The following is a 14215-nucleotide window of genomic DNA, read 5'->3' as shown; positions in this document are numbered from 1 at the left end:
GCTACCTATATAGGTTACTTTATGTATTATTTATTTTTGCATCCATATATTAAGAATATGAACTGTTTGAATTTGTAAAATATTGTATAAAAGAATGCATATTTGTGTGCATACTGTAAAGTAAGTATATGATTATGAATTTATTTGTATATATTATCTATCAACTGTATTTATTATTGGTATATATAATCTATCAATCGTATTTCCTTGTTTCTAACAATCAATCATATTAAAAATGGTTTATCACTATAGTTGTTTCATTCTTACCTGCCAACCTAGCCAGCAGTGATACTGCAAGATTTAGTATTGATCCGATACCAAGTAAATATAGGGCCAGTATCATTGATACCAATCCGATAGATACTTTTTATTATTTATGGTTAATGCAAAATCCAATTTTAAGTGTTTTTGTGATTTTGTTTTGTTACTTTAGTTTATTGTTAGTTGAACCTAGATCATAACTTGGGAAAAGTTTGTAGATAAACAGAAAATAAATTTTTTCTCGTAATAAAAAATGTTGCTCAAACAAAACAATTTTCTCCCATACGTTGTAATGTCTGGATCTTTTTCTTAAATAAACTGTACAAAACTATCACTCCAGAGCAAATTGAAAGAACATATTATTCCAGGTAGAGCTCATGATGGAACAGCATGCATACACACATGAGATAAACTTAAACTAAGCATCTATCTCATTGCACTGGTACCATTCCACGTTTATACCAACGTATGTATCGATATTGCCGATATTTGGATCGATTCGCCACTAGTTTGTACCCGTTGCTCAGGGAGAACATGCAAACTCCATCAACATCCTGAATTTAACTTTTTTTTTCTTTCTCCCTTCTCTAAAACGCATAACTTTGGTACAAGCAATAAGCATTCAGTACATGTCTCTTTAAATGCAGGGTTTGCGAGTTCAAGTTAAAACCACATCATGAAATGTCTGTCTGCGCCTTAAAACACTGAAATCCATTTTCTTTCCATCAGGGCCGGATAAGGTGAATCCGCGAGACAGCCTTGGCTGTGGCGTGCGGCGCCGCAACATCGCCCTCTTTTGCTCCGGACAACAAATGACATGTCTGCTTTTGTGAAGGATAAGCAGGCGAGGCAGACAGTCGTTGGGTTTGGTGAGCCTGTAGTGTTTGAGCCCAGCCAGCAGCCAGCAACAACCAGCCGCCTGAATGTAGATCCGCATGGGCTGCTGCTACTACTACTCCATCTCTCCAAATAACCAGGCGGAATCATAACACACGGATCCCAGGATGGTGTTAGTGCATGTCGGATATCTGGTTCTTCCCGTATTCGGCTCAGTAAGAAACAGAGGTATGGTATTAATATTCATATCGATCCAAACAACATGTGCCCTGTTTATCTTAATATTCACTGCAGCTGTTGGCTAGCTAGCTCGAGCTCAGCCGTTAGCCGCTTAGCTCCCGTTAGCTACCCTCCAAATTTGCGCTCAAATTGCTCGCCCAAGTCGCCGCAACATGTCGGCTCTTTAATCCCCACGCGTCGCGGGTGAACAAAAGGCACCGAGTGGAGTGTTTTTGCCGGATGTGAATCCGCTTTATCGAGGCTCGAAGCGCCGCGGCTAAGGATAAGCTAACAGGCTCGTCGGCTCGGGCTACGTCTTGGATCGGAAACATTTCTCACAAAGGCTTGCACATGCGGCTAAAAAAAAAAAAAACCAACACAACACACACATTCTTGCACAAGAGTTCATGGTAAATCTTGTTGAAATATATATATTTTTTTATTTGCAAGATTTATTTCTAAATTCGATAACACGTCTGTGCATTGTTGTTCACCTCCTCGCTCGGAGCAGTTTGCAGCGTTAAAAAAAAAATACCGCAAACTAGCCGGAGCCCGTCCAGCCAGTCAGCTTAGCTGAGCCTGGATGATGTCATTTGAAGATCATCCGCTTCTGCCGCCGCTCGACGTTTCTTCAATTATTATCATTATTATCTCCGTTAATCTCCCGATGCACTAATCGATTCACTGTCGATCGCCCGTACTGCGCAAAAAAAATTTTGTTCCTATTTGTTACCGTCGGTTTTCCTTTTTTTCTCCCCCCCTCCCTTTAATTTGCTCATTGGCAATTCAGCAGCTGTTTGTTTGCCGAATTGGAAAACAAGAAAGCAACCATGTATGCGGTCTGTTAAAACAATAATAAAGCTACAGTGTAACATTAATTTCACAACAGTGGCATCAGTGATTTCATTGTGCTTTTATTTCTGTTCTTATTTCCCTGTTTCATAGTATGGAGGCTGGCTCTACATTCTGCATTTATCAGATCTTTGTCGTCCCCCCATTGTGTAGCTAATGATCATCTGCTGCTGTGTGGTGTGGCGTGGCCTCTGCCTGTTCTCTGCATTTAGCTGTATTGTGAATCCCTTCTTCATTTCCTCTTTCCATCAGAAGACGACATTGGTATTAAAAGCACCCCCCCCCCCCCTCCCAAGACTGTATTCAGCCATAGACTTTTCCATGTTAAGCAGACTAAAACAGTAGCTAACACCTTAGACCAGTGCACCTTTTTTTTGTCTTTTTTTTCTGTCAAATTGCTGTAGCACTGAGTAAACATATTAGCTCCTTTCTAGCTATCAGTTGAATGTCATTGTGTACCTCCCATCCAGTCTTGATAGACAACATGCTGTAAATTCCTGTAAAGTGGATACATTTTGCATGATCTCAAATACTGCACTGCATTGTTGAACACCAGAATTTGGCTCATCTTCCTTCTCTTCACACAAGGTGCAATGTACATGACTAAAGTGACCTATGATTGAAAACAAAAGAGCAAGCCAGAAGCATGCCAATTGGAGCCAAGTGCATGCCAGTTGTATTGGTAATGTCAACATTGGAAGCTGTCATGTGATCACTTGAAATGACTCAAAGGTACACTGCACCTGCACACGACAACCTGCCATAACTGTCTCCATTTTTGTGTAATCCTTTTGTTCCCTTTGCAAATTTCAAGCTTTGAATCACACTGAATCGTCTGGGCTGTTTTTGCCCTTATTTTCGCGGGCAAATTAAACTTGTAAGAAATTAAGTAGGAAAACATGCTCACTGGTGGTTCATCACTTCCCAATTTACCCCACTAACATAAGACCAAAATGCTATCCATTTCACAGGGATGCCTATTTTCCTGCACTGCTAAAGAGATCCTCTATTAGTAATAACGTCTTTTATTGTTTGGTTGTGGTCTCTCTTTACCTTTTGTTCTGGTAATAGTACTTTCAATGCATGGTCACATTTATGATTCATAATTTTTTGTTTATGTTTTTTCTACATTGACTAGTGAAAATCCAATGTAATCTTTCTGTAGTAAAGATGTACCCTGCTGTACTGAAATCATGTGCTGTAGCCAACACGTCTGCTCATTGGATGCCGCTTTTGTTCTTTTTAACCCTATATGGAGCATGGTGGGCCTTGCCTTCAGTCTATGTTGTTTATTTTTGTTGCATGGATTTATACTATTATTATAAACGGACAAGAAAGAAAACACGAATTCCACATATACTACTAATTTTCAATAAAGAATATAGTGTTTTTCCTAACCTTCAGTGTGCTTCTTGCTGATTTCCATTTATTGTCCTACTCCTCCTCCCTTGTCCCTACCTGCCCCCCCTCTCCTCCTCCTCCTCCTCCTCCTCCTCCTCCACCCCCCTCCCACCAACCTCCTCTCCCGCTGTGACAAAGATAGACGATTTCCACGCTTCCTCCATCACAGGGCCTGAATGAGTCTATCTGCTGTCATTCATGGTGATCGTACTCACTGAGACGCTTGAAAACGCAGTGTGCTACTTACAGTCTAGACTCGAGCTTTTGACCCACGGCAGCAAGGTCACCTCTTGTCTGCGCGTTCACGCCGACACAACTGTTGAGCAAGGAGACATATCTCGAAAGCCATACTGCTTACCTTTAAAAAAAGAAAAAAATCCTGGCTGTGTTTATAAGACGTTTACTGCGTTTTACAAGCGTGCTCCTAGTAAATGCAATGTAGACTTTGCCAATTTCCTCATGATTTGTTAAAAGAGAACCCACTGTACAACAGAAGTCCGCTTTTATATTGTCAGATTAGATATTTAGCATTTCCTGTCAGAACTGCAGAGTTTTGATCTGCAAATTCAGACATAGCTGGGCACAATGTACTGTAATTTCCTCCGAAGTGTCTATTGTCAAACTGCTACAGCCCAGACGGTCTTTGCAAGCTTAAGCACAGTATTAAAACCATATTGCACCACAGCACAAGCTATCCAGTCTTTTCCTCCCTGTTGAGTCTCGACAGCAGTCTGTTCACTGCGGCTGCCAAATAGCTGTGGTTGGAGAGAGTTAAAAAAAGCATTCGAGCTATTTCCTCTCAACCTCGACTGTTCATATGGGAGAAGAATTGTAGAGCTACACTGAATGTGTAAAACATAAAGATACTGTAGCTTTTTAGTGAAGCACATGGTGTGAATTTACTGTCCTGTTTTATGATCCTAGAACAAAGGAATGGTTCTTTAAGGTCATTCAGATTTAAACCTGCTGTTAAAAACAGTTTGTCTTTACAGAGAGCAAGGTAATTATGGTTTTCACCGACCTTTTCACAACTGGGCAGCTCTGAGGACCAAACCTGTTTACTGGTAGACTTCATCTGTTCTGATCCAGTGCCTTTGTCTGTGAATCAGAAGACCAGGAGTCCAGAGGTCGGACATACAGTTAAAGAAATGAGCACTCACGATTCGTGCGCAGCGCCTAAAACGGTTTTCATTTTCATGGTACTTGTGGTAACCATCATTTTCCCACCCCCTACAGAAGTATTTGTCACCCTAGGTAAGAGGTAGGGCTTCATTAACATGCTATATCACACACACAGTGACACCACATTTCACCCACAATTAATTCCAGCTCGTCTCTCCCTTCAGGTGCCTGACAACTTCTCCTTATCCTCCACAGGATCCCATTTCAACCGGCAACAGCAACAGCAGCAGCAGCAGCACAGCCATGCTACCTCTTGCCGGCACTTCCAGTTAGGTCCTCAGGCCCCGCTGCCCATGGACTTCCCCATGCCCCACCCAGGGCAGCCACAGTCAGGCATTAACCCTCACCTGGCCCCTCCCGGCCACCAGCATGGCCCTCCGCTCCACCCGCCCCTCAACCCCCTTCCCGCCCCCCAGTTCCAGGACATCCCCGCCCCTCCCTTCCTACCTCAGGCATTACACCAGCAATACCTCCTCCAGCAGCAGATTCTCGAGGCCCAGCATCGACACATCCTGCCACCCTCCAGGTATCCATTCAGGTTTGCAGAAGCGAGAGCAATGACGGGCTGCGGCAGACCGTTAGTTGTCGCGAGGGGGTTTGCGTTAGCCATGCTTGGAAGTGTGTCATTTTTCACCAGGATGTGACCCTTAAACTGCTCGATTGTTTGTTTTAGTAGACGCACCCCAGAGAGAGTTCCTCATCAGCCCCACAGACTGCGGCCTGGCTACGAGTTTGCGCCCCCTCTTCATGTTCCTCCTCAGCCTGTGGTACAGCAGCCCCGCTACCTGGCTGAGGGCACAGACTGGTAAGCAGCTCATCTATTGTTTCATACACAATGCAAACAGTATCCGCCGCTGTAATACGCTGGAAGAATTCCTTTCTTCTTTCAAGGTTGGATTTGATGCCAAACAAGGTATTTCTATTGAACGTAAAACAATCTGAACAGTTTTATGACTTCAACTTCTTTTTAGTCCATGCACTTCAGGTGCAGCAACATCTCAGACGAAAATAGATTTTGATCAGTAGAACACAAAAACAATAATGACGACGTGTCTACTTGCCAGAAAGAAATCCAACTGGGATGATGGGTTAAGAAGACAAACAGCAAAAATTATCTATAAAAGGGTTGTAAATAAATACAAATAACCACAGAGAGATGATTAGTGGTTAATATGAGAAACCTAACAACCACAGAGATGCATAAAATAAGAACTGAAGTAAGCAAACCCAAAACACTATAAACCTGACTTGTCTGTGGTGCATGTGTACTCTGGAAATGCTGGATGGTAAATGCAAAGCTCTTTTTCACAGCTTTCTGGTAGTTTTTGAATTTCCTGGAGATGATTAATTGTTTAATAGTCGTGAGAATTATGGACATGTATGCTAAATCCTGTTGGTGGTGATAGGATCATAGTAAAAGTGCTACTGGTTTCTTTGTGTTTGGGTATCACGGGCAGTAGGTGATATAAGCACCATTTTAACGTCTCGTTTTAAAAAACATCTGCGGCCGAATTGAGAAATACAGCACACTCATTTAAAGATTTTTTTTTTATAAACCTCATAAAAAGATGACTTCTACGTGTTTGACCCGTCTTGTGGTTTCTGCCCAGGGATCTAAGCGTAGATGCTGGGCTGCCCCCCCACCAGTATCACATCCACCCTCTGCCACAGCACTATCAGCACTACTTGACCTCTCCAAGGATGCACCACTTCCCTCGAAACAATGCCTCAACACAAGTGGTGAGAGCCGCCTCTGCCTCCGTACAATCAATCATGTTCATCTCAGTGAACTCTGCTCGAATCTCCTCTGGGTCCTCAGATTAATTTGGATATCCAGCGGCTGTGGACAAGCGACCCCGTAGCTCTGCTATTCTTCCCGATTTCTGCTCCAGAGCTGACGCCAGCTTCTTTTATCTGTCATCTCTTAGGTTGTCCACGAGATCAGAAACTACCCATATCCCCAGTTGCACTTGCTGGCTCTGCAGAGTCTCAACCCCTCCCGCCACGCATCTGCAGTCAGAGAGAGCTATGAGGTTAGTGCATCCTCCTCCCTCCCTCCCTCCCTCCTCTCAGCAGACACGCCAGTCTGCATTAATTTTGTCATCGTTTCCTGTGTGACCAAAGCTCTGAACAGGCTGGTGTGTGTAACTGATTTTCTTTTTTCCCCCCACAAATACTCTGGACTCCAGATGCTTGAGACGGTCCGGCTGACTTTAATCTCATGACATTTGTTTTCATTTGAGTGAGATTTCCTCAGATGCTCTTGACTTTGCTCGAAGGAGCAACTTTATTGAATTAGAGCAGACATTCTGCTTTTTGAAGTCTTTTAAAAAAAAAATGTTATTGTGCGCAGTTATATGGTTTACCTCAGCGGGCAAACGTACACAAGCCTTTTGTTGAACGTGTCACTTAAAATGATTAACTGATATATATGTGTCCTTGAAAGGAGCTTCTGCAGCTGGAGGACAGGCTGGGCAGTGTGAACCGAGGAGCGGTCCAAACCACCATCGAGAGATTCACCTTCCCCCATAAGTACAAAAAGGTAAGATTAGAGACTTTGGACCTTCTTGATGTGGTCTGCCGAAGCGTTATGCAAGAAATGAGTTGAGCGAGAAGTGAAAGAGTGGGAATAGAGAAGGGGCGCCGCTGGGTTGCAGCGATCAAAGAGCGGAGGCGCGGGTGGAAAGAAGGTCGCGACTCTCGCAGCAGTTCAAAGGTCAAACTAATTTCCGTTCTCAGATTAGCGAGACAGGGCTGCAGTGTGCACAGTTTAAGTGAGAGGATGAGTCATCCAGCTGTCTGCAGATACGTGCCTGGAATGAATTTCAGGAAACATCCATACTGAATATGACCCACATACATAGTCTGGGGAAACTGTCAGATTATTTGGCACATTGTGAGTCAGGAGAGGTAATTGAGTCTTCTCTATCCAATATGTTGTGTTCTTCTGGGAGGTACAGGTGCATTTCACAATTAGAATTCGCTGACAAATTTCATATCTCTCATAATTTAATTAAAGTCAAGCCTCCATGTGTTTTCGAATGGTCAAACCTAAACTAAAGTGCACTCCTATGTTATTACACCGCCCATTTTAATATGTAAAGCCTGTTTGCCTTTGCAGAGAATACCCCAGGACCTGAAGATGTGTCTGGACGATGAGGAGCTGGACACCGACGAAAAGTGCACCATCTGTCTGTCGATGCTGGAGGATGGAGAGGACGTGAGGTACGGCTGTTTGCTCCTTCAGAGACCATCATGCTGGTTGTGTAGAAGTACACAGAGGTTGTGTGCACAGTCCCCTGTTGGCTGAATAAATATATTTTACCCGCCATGAATTAGTTTGCATCATTCACAGTAATACCAGTCACACCTCATTAGACCGAGCTTTTCTTCTTGTGACCCCCCCTAAACATCAATATGCATGAAATCACATAGTTCAGATCCAGCTCAAAGCACTGCAGTACTTTTACTGTCAGGCGCTGTTTTACACCAGCGTAAAGATTCTTGTGACATTTCTCACCTGTCCATTATATTTGCTTTTTACATCCAGCCTCTACAACACGCTGGACCTTACACACACTGCTGTGTGCGGTTGATATAAAGCTGGTTAAGTCACTGTGCCTCCTCAGACAATGCACACCCTCCCGACCAGACACCTTTGAAGCACGCTGACATTAACGTTTTATACATACAGCACTGCAAAGAGTTTCTCTGCCCCTATAAAGCTTTCTTGCTTTAAAGGTGAATGTGTAAAATTGAACTCGTTTTGAGTCACTTTCGCACCAGTTTGTCCTTCGCCTATATTTCAATATTCACTGTCCTTGTTGGTTGTCGGTCTACTTTGGGTCCAGTGACTAAATTTGATGCATCTTCTTATCATGTGGACTGCATCACTGTCCAATGGTAAGATTTTCAGCCATTGTTCTAGTAACTATTATTTCGGATGCTATTTGGTAGACTCAGTAGTCCATGTTGTGGTGGACACAATAAAAAACATGTAGATAGATATGAGACCAGCGTATCACAAAACCTTCAGGTGACATCAGGGCTGTTGTTTTGTCTCAGTCTGCTGATGTTTGAGGTTCCATTGATATTATATTCAACTCTGATGTTGTATATATTGCTTCCTTAAAAACCAAAGCGCCATCCTTTATCATGAAACAATGCAAAGTGAATTAACAGATGAAAATCAATATTGGGGGACTCATTGATTGGTTTTGAAAGTCTTGTGAATTGGAGTTGTTCCAAGCATATTTGAGAATGGACTGCAGATCGTTTATGGCTACCGGCTTCATATGTGTTCATGAGGTGTGGAGATGTGCCACATCATCGCTTCCAGGACCTTCTTGTCTCTGCACTGAAGACTTTTCTTGATGACCTTGGCTGCATGTTTGCAGTTGTATCTTCAGCGTACATCTGAGTCTCATTAGATACCTTTCTGATTGCAGTACTGGGTGGATAAGTGGCACAATCTCTCACATCTGCCTAGAACTTTAACCAGTTATTAAAAACTGAGTTTAAAAAATGTTTTTAACTTCAGATCGTTTCTGCAAAGCACCGGGTCCCATCATAGAATTTTCTTGAAAATACTGCCCTAAGGCAACATTAGCATTTGACCAAACCCTTATGGTGTGTGTCCACGGGTGTATTTTGTTTTTACTGGCATAGTGAGAGAGCAAGTTGTTATACTTTGAGGAAAAGAAGAAGGTACATGTAACAATTAAAAAGGCTGAGGTGTGTCACGTTTTGTTTAGAGGAAGATGATTTAGTGATACTGTTTACTTCGATCACATTCATAGAGTTGGTGTGAGCAGTGCCTCACAGCGAGAGACCCTCTTTAGACATTACATGCCTGGATTTCTTTGGTTCATACTTCCAAGGTCAAAATAGACTGACATGAGAAGGGAAAACCTTTGCCTGTGCTCACACTTGGCAATAACATGCTTGTTGCAGACATCCCACCTAATACCCCCAAAGACACACAAAACCTTTCCCAGCAGTTGCAGTTTCTCCTCAGATAAAATCTGACGTCTGCTGTGTGGCGAAATTTGATCTGAAGAGGCCACTTGAGACGCGTTCTGGTGTCAAATGTGAGCCACAGTCTGACAACTGGAGCTATTCTAGACCCAGTCTGGATACGGGATGTGACAGCACCCATGAATCACACGGACATTGTTGATTTAAAGACCAGTAAAGTATTAGAGCCGAGCAGAGGAACGTTTTAACCAGCTGGTTTTTGACTTTTCACAGGTTTAGTCATAAACACAAAGATACTCAGTGAGCCCCATTCGGAGTTGTATTTTGTATTTCCTAAGAAGCCTTTCAAATGTACACAAAGATATTTTCCTTAAACATCACTCTGTCTCTTCTGTGTGTAGGAGATTACCCTGCATGCACCTCTTCCACCAGGCGTGTGTGGACCAGTGGCTGGCCACCAGTAGGAAATGTCCCATCTGCAGAGTGGACATTGAGACCCAGCTGACCCCGGACAGTTGATAGTTCCTGTCTGACTCCTGCAGCTTTGGATCTGGTCTTGTTAATTCTCCATTGCCTCCCTTTGTCGAGGGGAGGAAGCTCTGCCAAACACCCCTCTTCCCCTCTGCATCACTCAACGAGCCTGCCTTCTGAGACAGCTGTGACGGAGGGATCTAACAAAGCACACTCACCTACAACACTACGAGGGACGGGGGTTGACGCACAGACAGCTGGCGGGACCGAAGGTCACTTGAATGGAGTTAGCTGGATGTGACAGGTAGGAGGGGACAGGTATGGACAGATGTGCTGAGGCTTCACACGACTCTGTCAGATTGTGTACCTCGTGTGCATTTCTCCATACAGCCACAGAGCGATAAGAGAGGACACTCTGACTACCAACCTCCCCTGCTCAGTGTGGTGTATTAAGGCCATTTCTCTGCCACTGTATCCAACCCCCCCCCCCCCCCCCCCCCCCACCCCGCCCCGAGGCCTGTGAAAAATCCTTTAAGCTGCACTCTGCCCAAGCCCTCAGCACATCTGTACAGAACATTATCAAATGATTAGCATGAGGTTGTTTGGTGTGAACTCTTGTAGCTGAACGCTTGTGGTGTAATGGAGTATAGTACTGAATAAGTATTTACAGAGTAACAGTGTTGTGTAGCAAGCAGAAGCCTTTTGAGAAATATGTTTGTGAAAAATAATCCTAACAGAGAAGGAGAATGCAGCTCTGCCAGTGCGAATATTCAGTGTGTTTAATCATAGGCAACCAGAGAAAGAGCTAGTTGTGTAAAAAGGCCAAAAATCCCTCTTTCTTGTCTAACATGGTTTTGGATTTCCAGTTAGTAGACGCCATCGGAGTTGATGCTCAACCCGCTAACTGCAGGCATGGCTTCCAGTGATGTGTGTAGTGTCGTAGTCGGGCCTCTATAACCTAGAGCAGAGGCCCCAGATGTGCATGCTGTATGGCAGGCTTGGGCTGTGTCGTTAATATTGTGGAGCAGTAGAAGCAGGGACTGTGTCTGTGCATGTGAACCGTATATTCTGACTCTGATGATCCCACTCATCCACAGGGGAGGTAGAGAATGCACCTGAACACCTCACCCCACACCCCTCCCTCCCTCCCTCCCTCCCTCCCTCCCTCCCCGCGCCCCATCCCGAGAAGACCAAAGTTGCTCTTAGACGCTGATCTCAGACCCGTGTAGCGTTTCTCTCCCAGAGAGAGAGAGAGATTAGGACTCCAAGAGCTGCTAGCGGGGTCCGTGTCTAACAGCAACTCCCCTCTGTGGCCTCGCTCCCGGCATGATGGCGATGGCGAGAGGCTGGCATGGGCTTGAGGATGCAGTGCCTGAGTTTTGCCATCAGAGTGAATAAAACATTTGTATTACCTATTACCAGAACCTTATTGCCTATCGAACAAGCACATGTGATTTCTATATACAGTGAATCGCCTCTGTTGTGTATCAGCTCCTTTCATTTCAATCTGAGTTGCTCCCACTGTTTGATTTCTACAAAAAAAAAAGAAAAAAAAATGACCGTGTCTGGTGTTACAGGGAAAATACAAAACTAGTTTGCCTGTGATATGTGCTAGAATGTGTATGATTGTCCCCACTCCCCTCTTCCCCCATGGTAGTAGTGTATGGTATTGCTAGAACAACTGTGATATGTTCAGTGATAGAAGATGTTTTCTCTATATCATGCATGAACCATGTTGGCGTAGTTCACTTGAAGGAGGGTGAAAGGGAGAAAAAGCCATCCATTTGAAAAATACCAAACAATTGTTCTTAACATTAGTTTATTTCAATTGTCTTTTTCTGTCATTTCTTTTCCTTCTTCTTTGTTTCGGTTTAACTTAATTTTATTTTTTTTTGCTCACATGCCAATGTGGACATGGTACCAATATGCCGAGTCCGTGTCCATTTTAACCATAGTGAAGAAAAGCTGCAATGCTGCAAAAACATATTTATTGTTGTTATAATGTAGCTTGTGTTTTGTAAATGCACTATAATATGGAGTTGCCTGATATTTTGGTTTGGTGGTGTGGGTTCTTCTTGTCCTAGATTTTTGTGTTTCTTTTCATTTAAAAGTATTTTCATGCTTCCTTGTGTACTATTGGAGGGTAACTTGACTGTTTGTGTTGCGTTTTTATTTTTCCTTTTTGTATGAAACCTCCATCCAAAAAACTACAGATGGATGAAAATGGAGGTTTGCTAGTTCACATAGAATGCTGTGATTAAAGATGCCTTAAGTATTTAACAATCATTATTTATTACTAACTGTAGCTAGCTAGCTATTGTGGTGGAATATTTAATGTCTCTATCTCATAACTTTGCAATTTAATCAATATATTTATTTAAAATAACACAAAATATTAAAAAAAAGAATACCTCATTATGCATTGGTCGGTGGGGATGCTTCTGCATGCCGTCTGTGTTTTCTTTTTCAGAGGAGAAAAAAAGAAACTAGTTGAAAAATTGACTGGGAGGGGGGGGGTGGGGGGGGGAGCGTTTCCCGACACATTTACTAGCCAGCATGGTGCTGTTAATCTGGATTACATTCCATTCATGTCATCTCTTGGTTTGGTCTTAGTAACGTTTCAAAAATATCCTCCCTGCTTTGATCCAAAGCAGACGTCGGGGTGCAGCCCTGCTTGTCTTAGCTTGCTTTTCCCATATGATGCTGCTTTGCTCGTCATAATCAGTCATATTTGTGTCATTTCTTTTTACTTTTGTTTTTCCCCGTGTTCATGATATCCATCATATCTGGATCAGAATTGAGTGCTTCTTACTTTAGGGCCCACATAACGAGCTGTAATATTTGTTCTTAACGTATTGCTGGCAGTTGCTTTGTGTGGGACTTTGGGGCGTATCTAACATGCTAACTTGAGCCATTGATCTTATTGAGCAAACTTCTGGTGTACTGTGGTTATACAATATAGATGTTTTACACCTGGGTATAATAAGCTAACTCTGTTTTCGGTGTGCATTTCTTCTTAATACTCTACTAATCCTGCAAATTATTATAACACGTATTGAATTGGAATTAAGCTGGCTGGTCTTACTATTATTATTATTTCATTTTGTGCTCTCACTGGCCTTACCCCGTGCCCTCCACAGTGTACCCCATAACTCCAGAGCGAACTGGACAGTAGCCATAGTATTAACTCAAGCTGATGAACCGGAATGAACAGTAGAACTTAAAGCACAAGCTTTTTAATGCATGTCCTTCTCAGGTTTTCCTATGTGTATGTGGGAGTAGCTCTGTAGATGTGTTTAATATGATGCTGTACCTTCTTGAATATTTCAGATGTTTCTTTGCTGCTGAAAAAAAAAATGTTGATTATTAACCTGCCAGTGAAAAAGGGAAGTGGCCATCTTTGTACAACACACTGCTGTTTTGCTGTAACCGCGCAATGTTTTATGATCTTGAGTATTTTATAGAAAAGTAGAAGTATGTATCAATAATATGAAAGCAATAGCTAAATCATAATGAAGAATAACATGATCAGTGAATATTGTGGAAAATCTTTAGATTCACTCTGGGTGGATTTTGTACTGTATTTATTACTAATGATGATGCAAAAAGTTGCATAGCTTAACCCAAACTGTTCTGTCTCTTTTTTATTTATTGTCTTGTACATGATCTTTTTGTATGTGTTTTTCAAATAAACTGCCTAAAATGCTGAGAACTAATGGTAATTTCTAGTGTTATTTGGCACCATGTGACTTTGAACAGTAATCTGAAGCAAATCTGGGATTACAGTCATTCGTGTTTATCACCAGAATATTTAGAAATAAGTGTTTTTAATAGACATTAGATTATCCTCATTCAGTATTCTCATATCATTGTGATGCACTTCATGAAATTTGCAAGCTAGCTCCTAAGCGCATCATGGAATAAAAAAAATAATTGTCCAATCTGATAATATAAAACTATTTTCACCAATGTTAAACTTAATGTTTATAATATAATAATGTTTCATGAGGACACA

The 14215-nt window shown here is 42.5% G+C and overlaps 1 protein-coding gene across 3 annotated transcripts; it reads left to right on the top strand.

Annotated features, from left to right (window-relative positions):
- Positions 1-1044: 1044 nt before the first annotated feature.
- ark2cb (arkadia (RNF111) C-terminal like ring finger ubiquitin ligase 2Cb) lies at positions 1045-13891 on the top strand. 3 transcript variants are annotated; one of them, XM_080499638.1, is made up of 8 exons: positions 1045-1326; positions 4948-5278; positions 5426-5557; positions 6363-6492; positions 6681-6785; positions 7199-7294; positions 7874-7977; positions 10131-13891. In XM_080499638.1, the coding sequence occupies exons 1-8, from the start codon at positions 1266-1268 to the stop codon at positions 10246-10248; spliced, it is 1077 nt and encodes a 358-aa protein (XP_080355764.1). In that variant the 5' UTR covers positions 1045-1265; the 3' UTR covers positions 10249-13891. The 3 variants fall into 3 exon arrangements, with proteins under 3 accessions (XP_080355764.1, XP_080355763.1, XP_080355762.1); XM_080499637.1 differs by lacking the exon at positions 1045-1326 and having other exon boundaries at positions 4724-5278; positions 7211-7294; XM_080499636.1 differs by lacking the exon at positions 1045-1326 and having other exon boundaries at positions 4724-5278.
- Positions 13892-14215: the final 324 nt, after the last annotated feature.

Source organism: Blennius ocellaris (genome assembly GCF_963422515.1).
Source record: "Blennius ocellaris genome assembly, chromosome: 7".
Classification (NCBI taxonomy): Eukaryota; Metazoa; Chordata; class Actinopteri; order Blenniiformes; family Blenniidae; genus Blennius; species Blennius ocellaris.
Note: the sequence above shows the minus strand (reverse complement) of the source record. Positions and strands in the feature narration are given on the sequence as shown.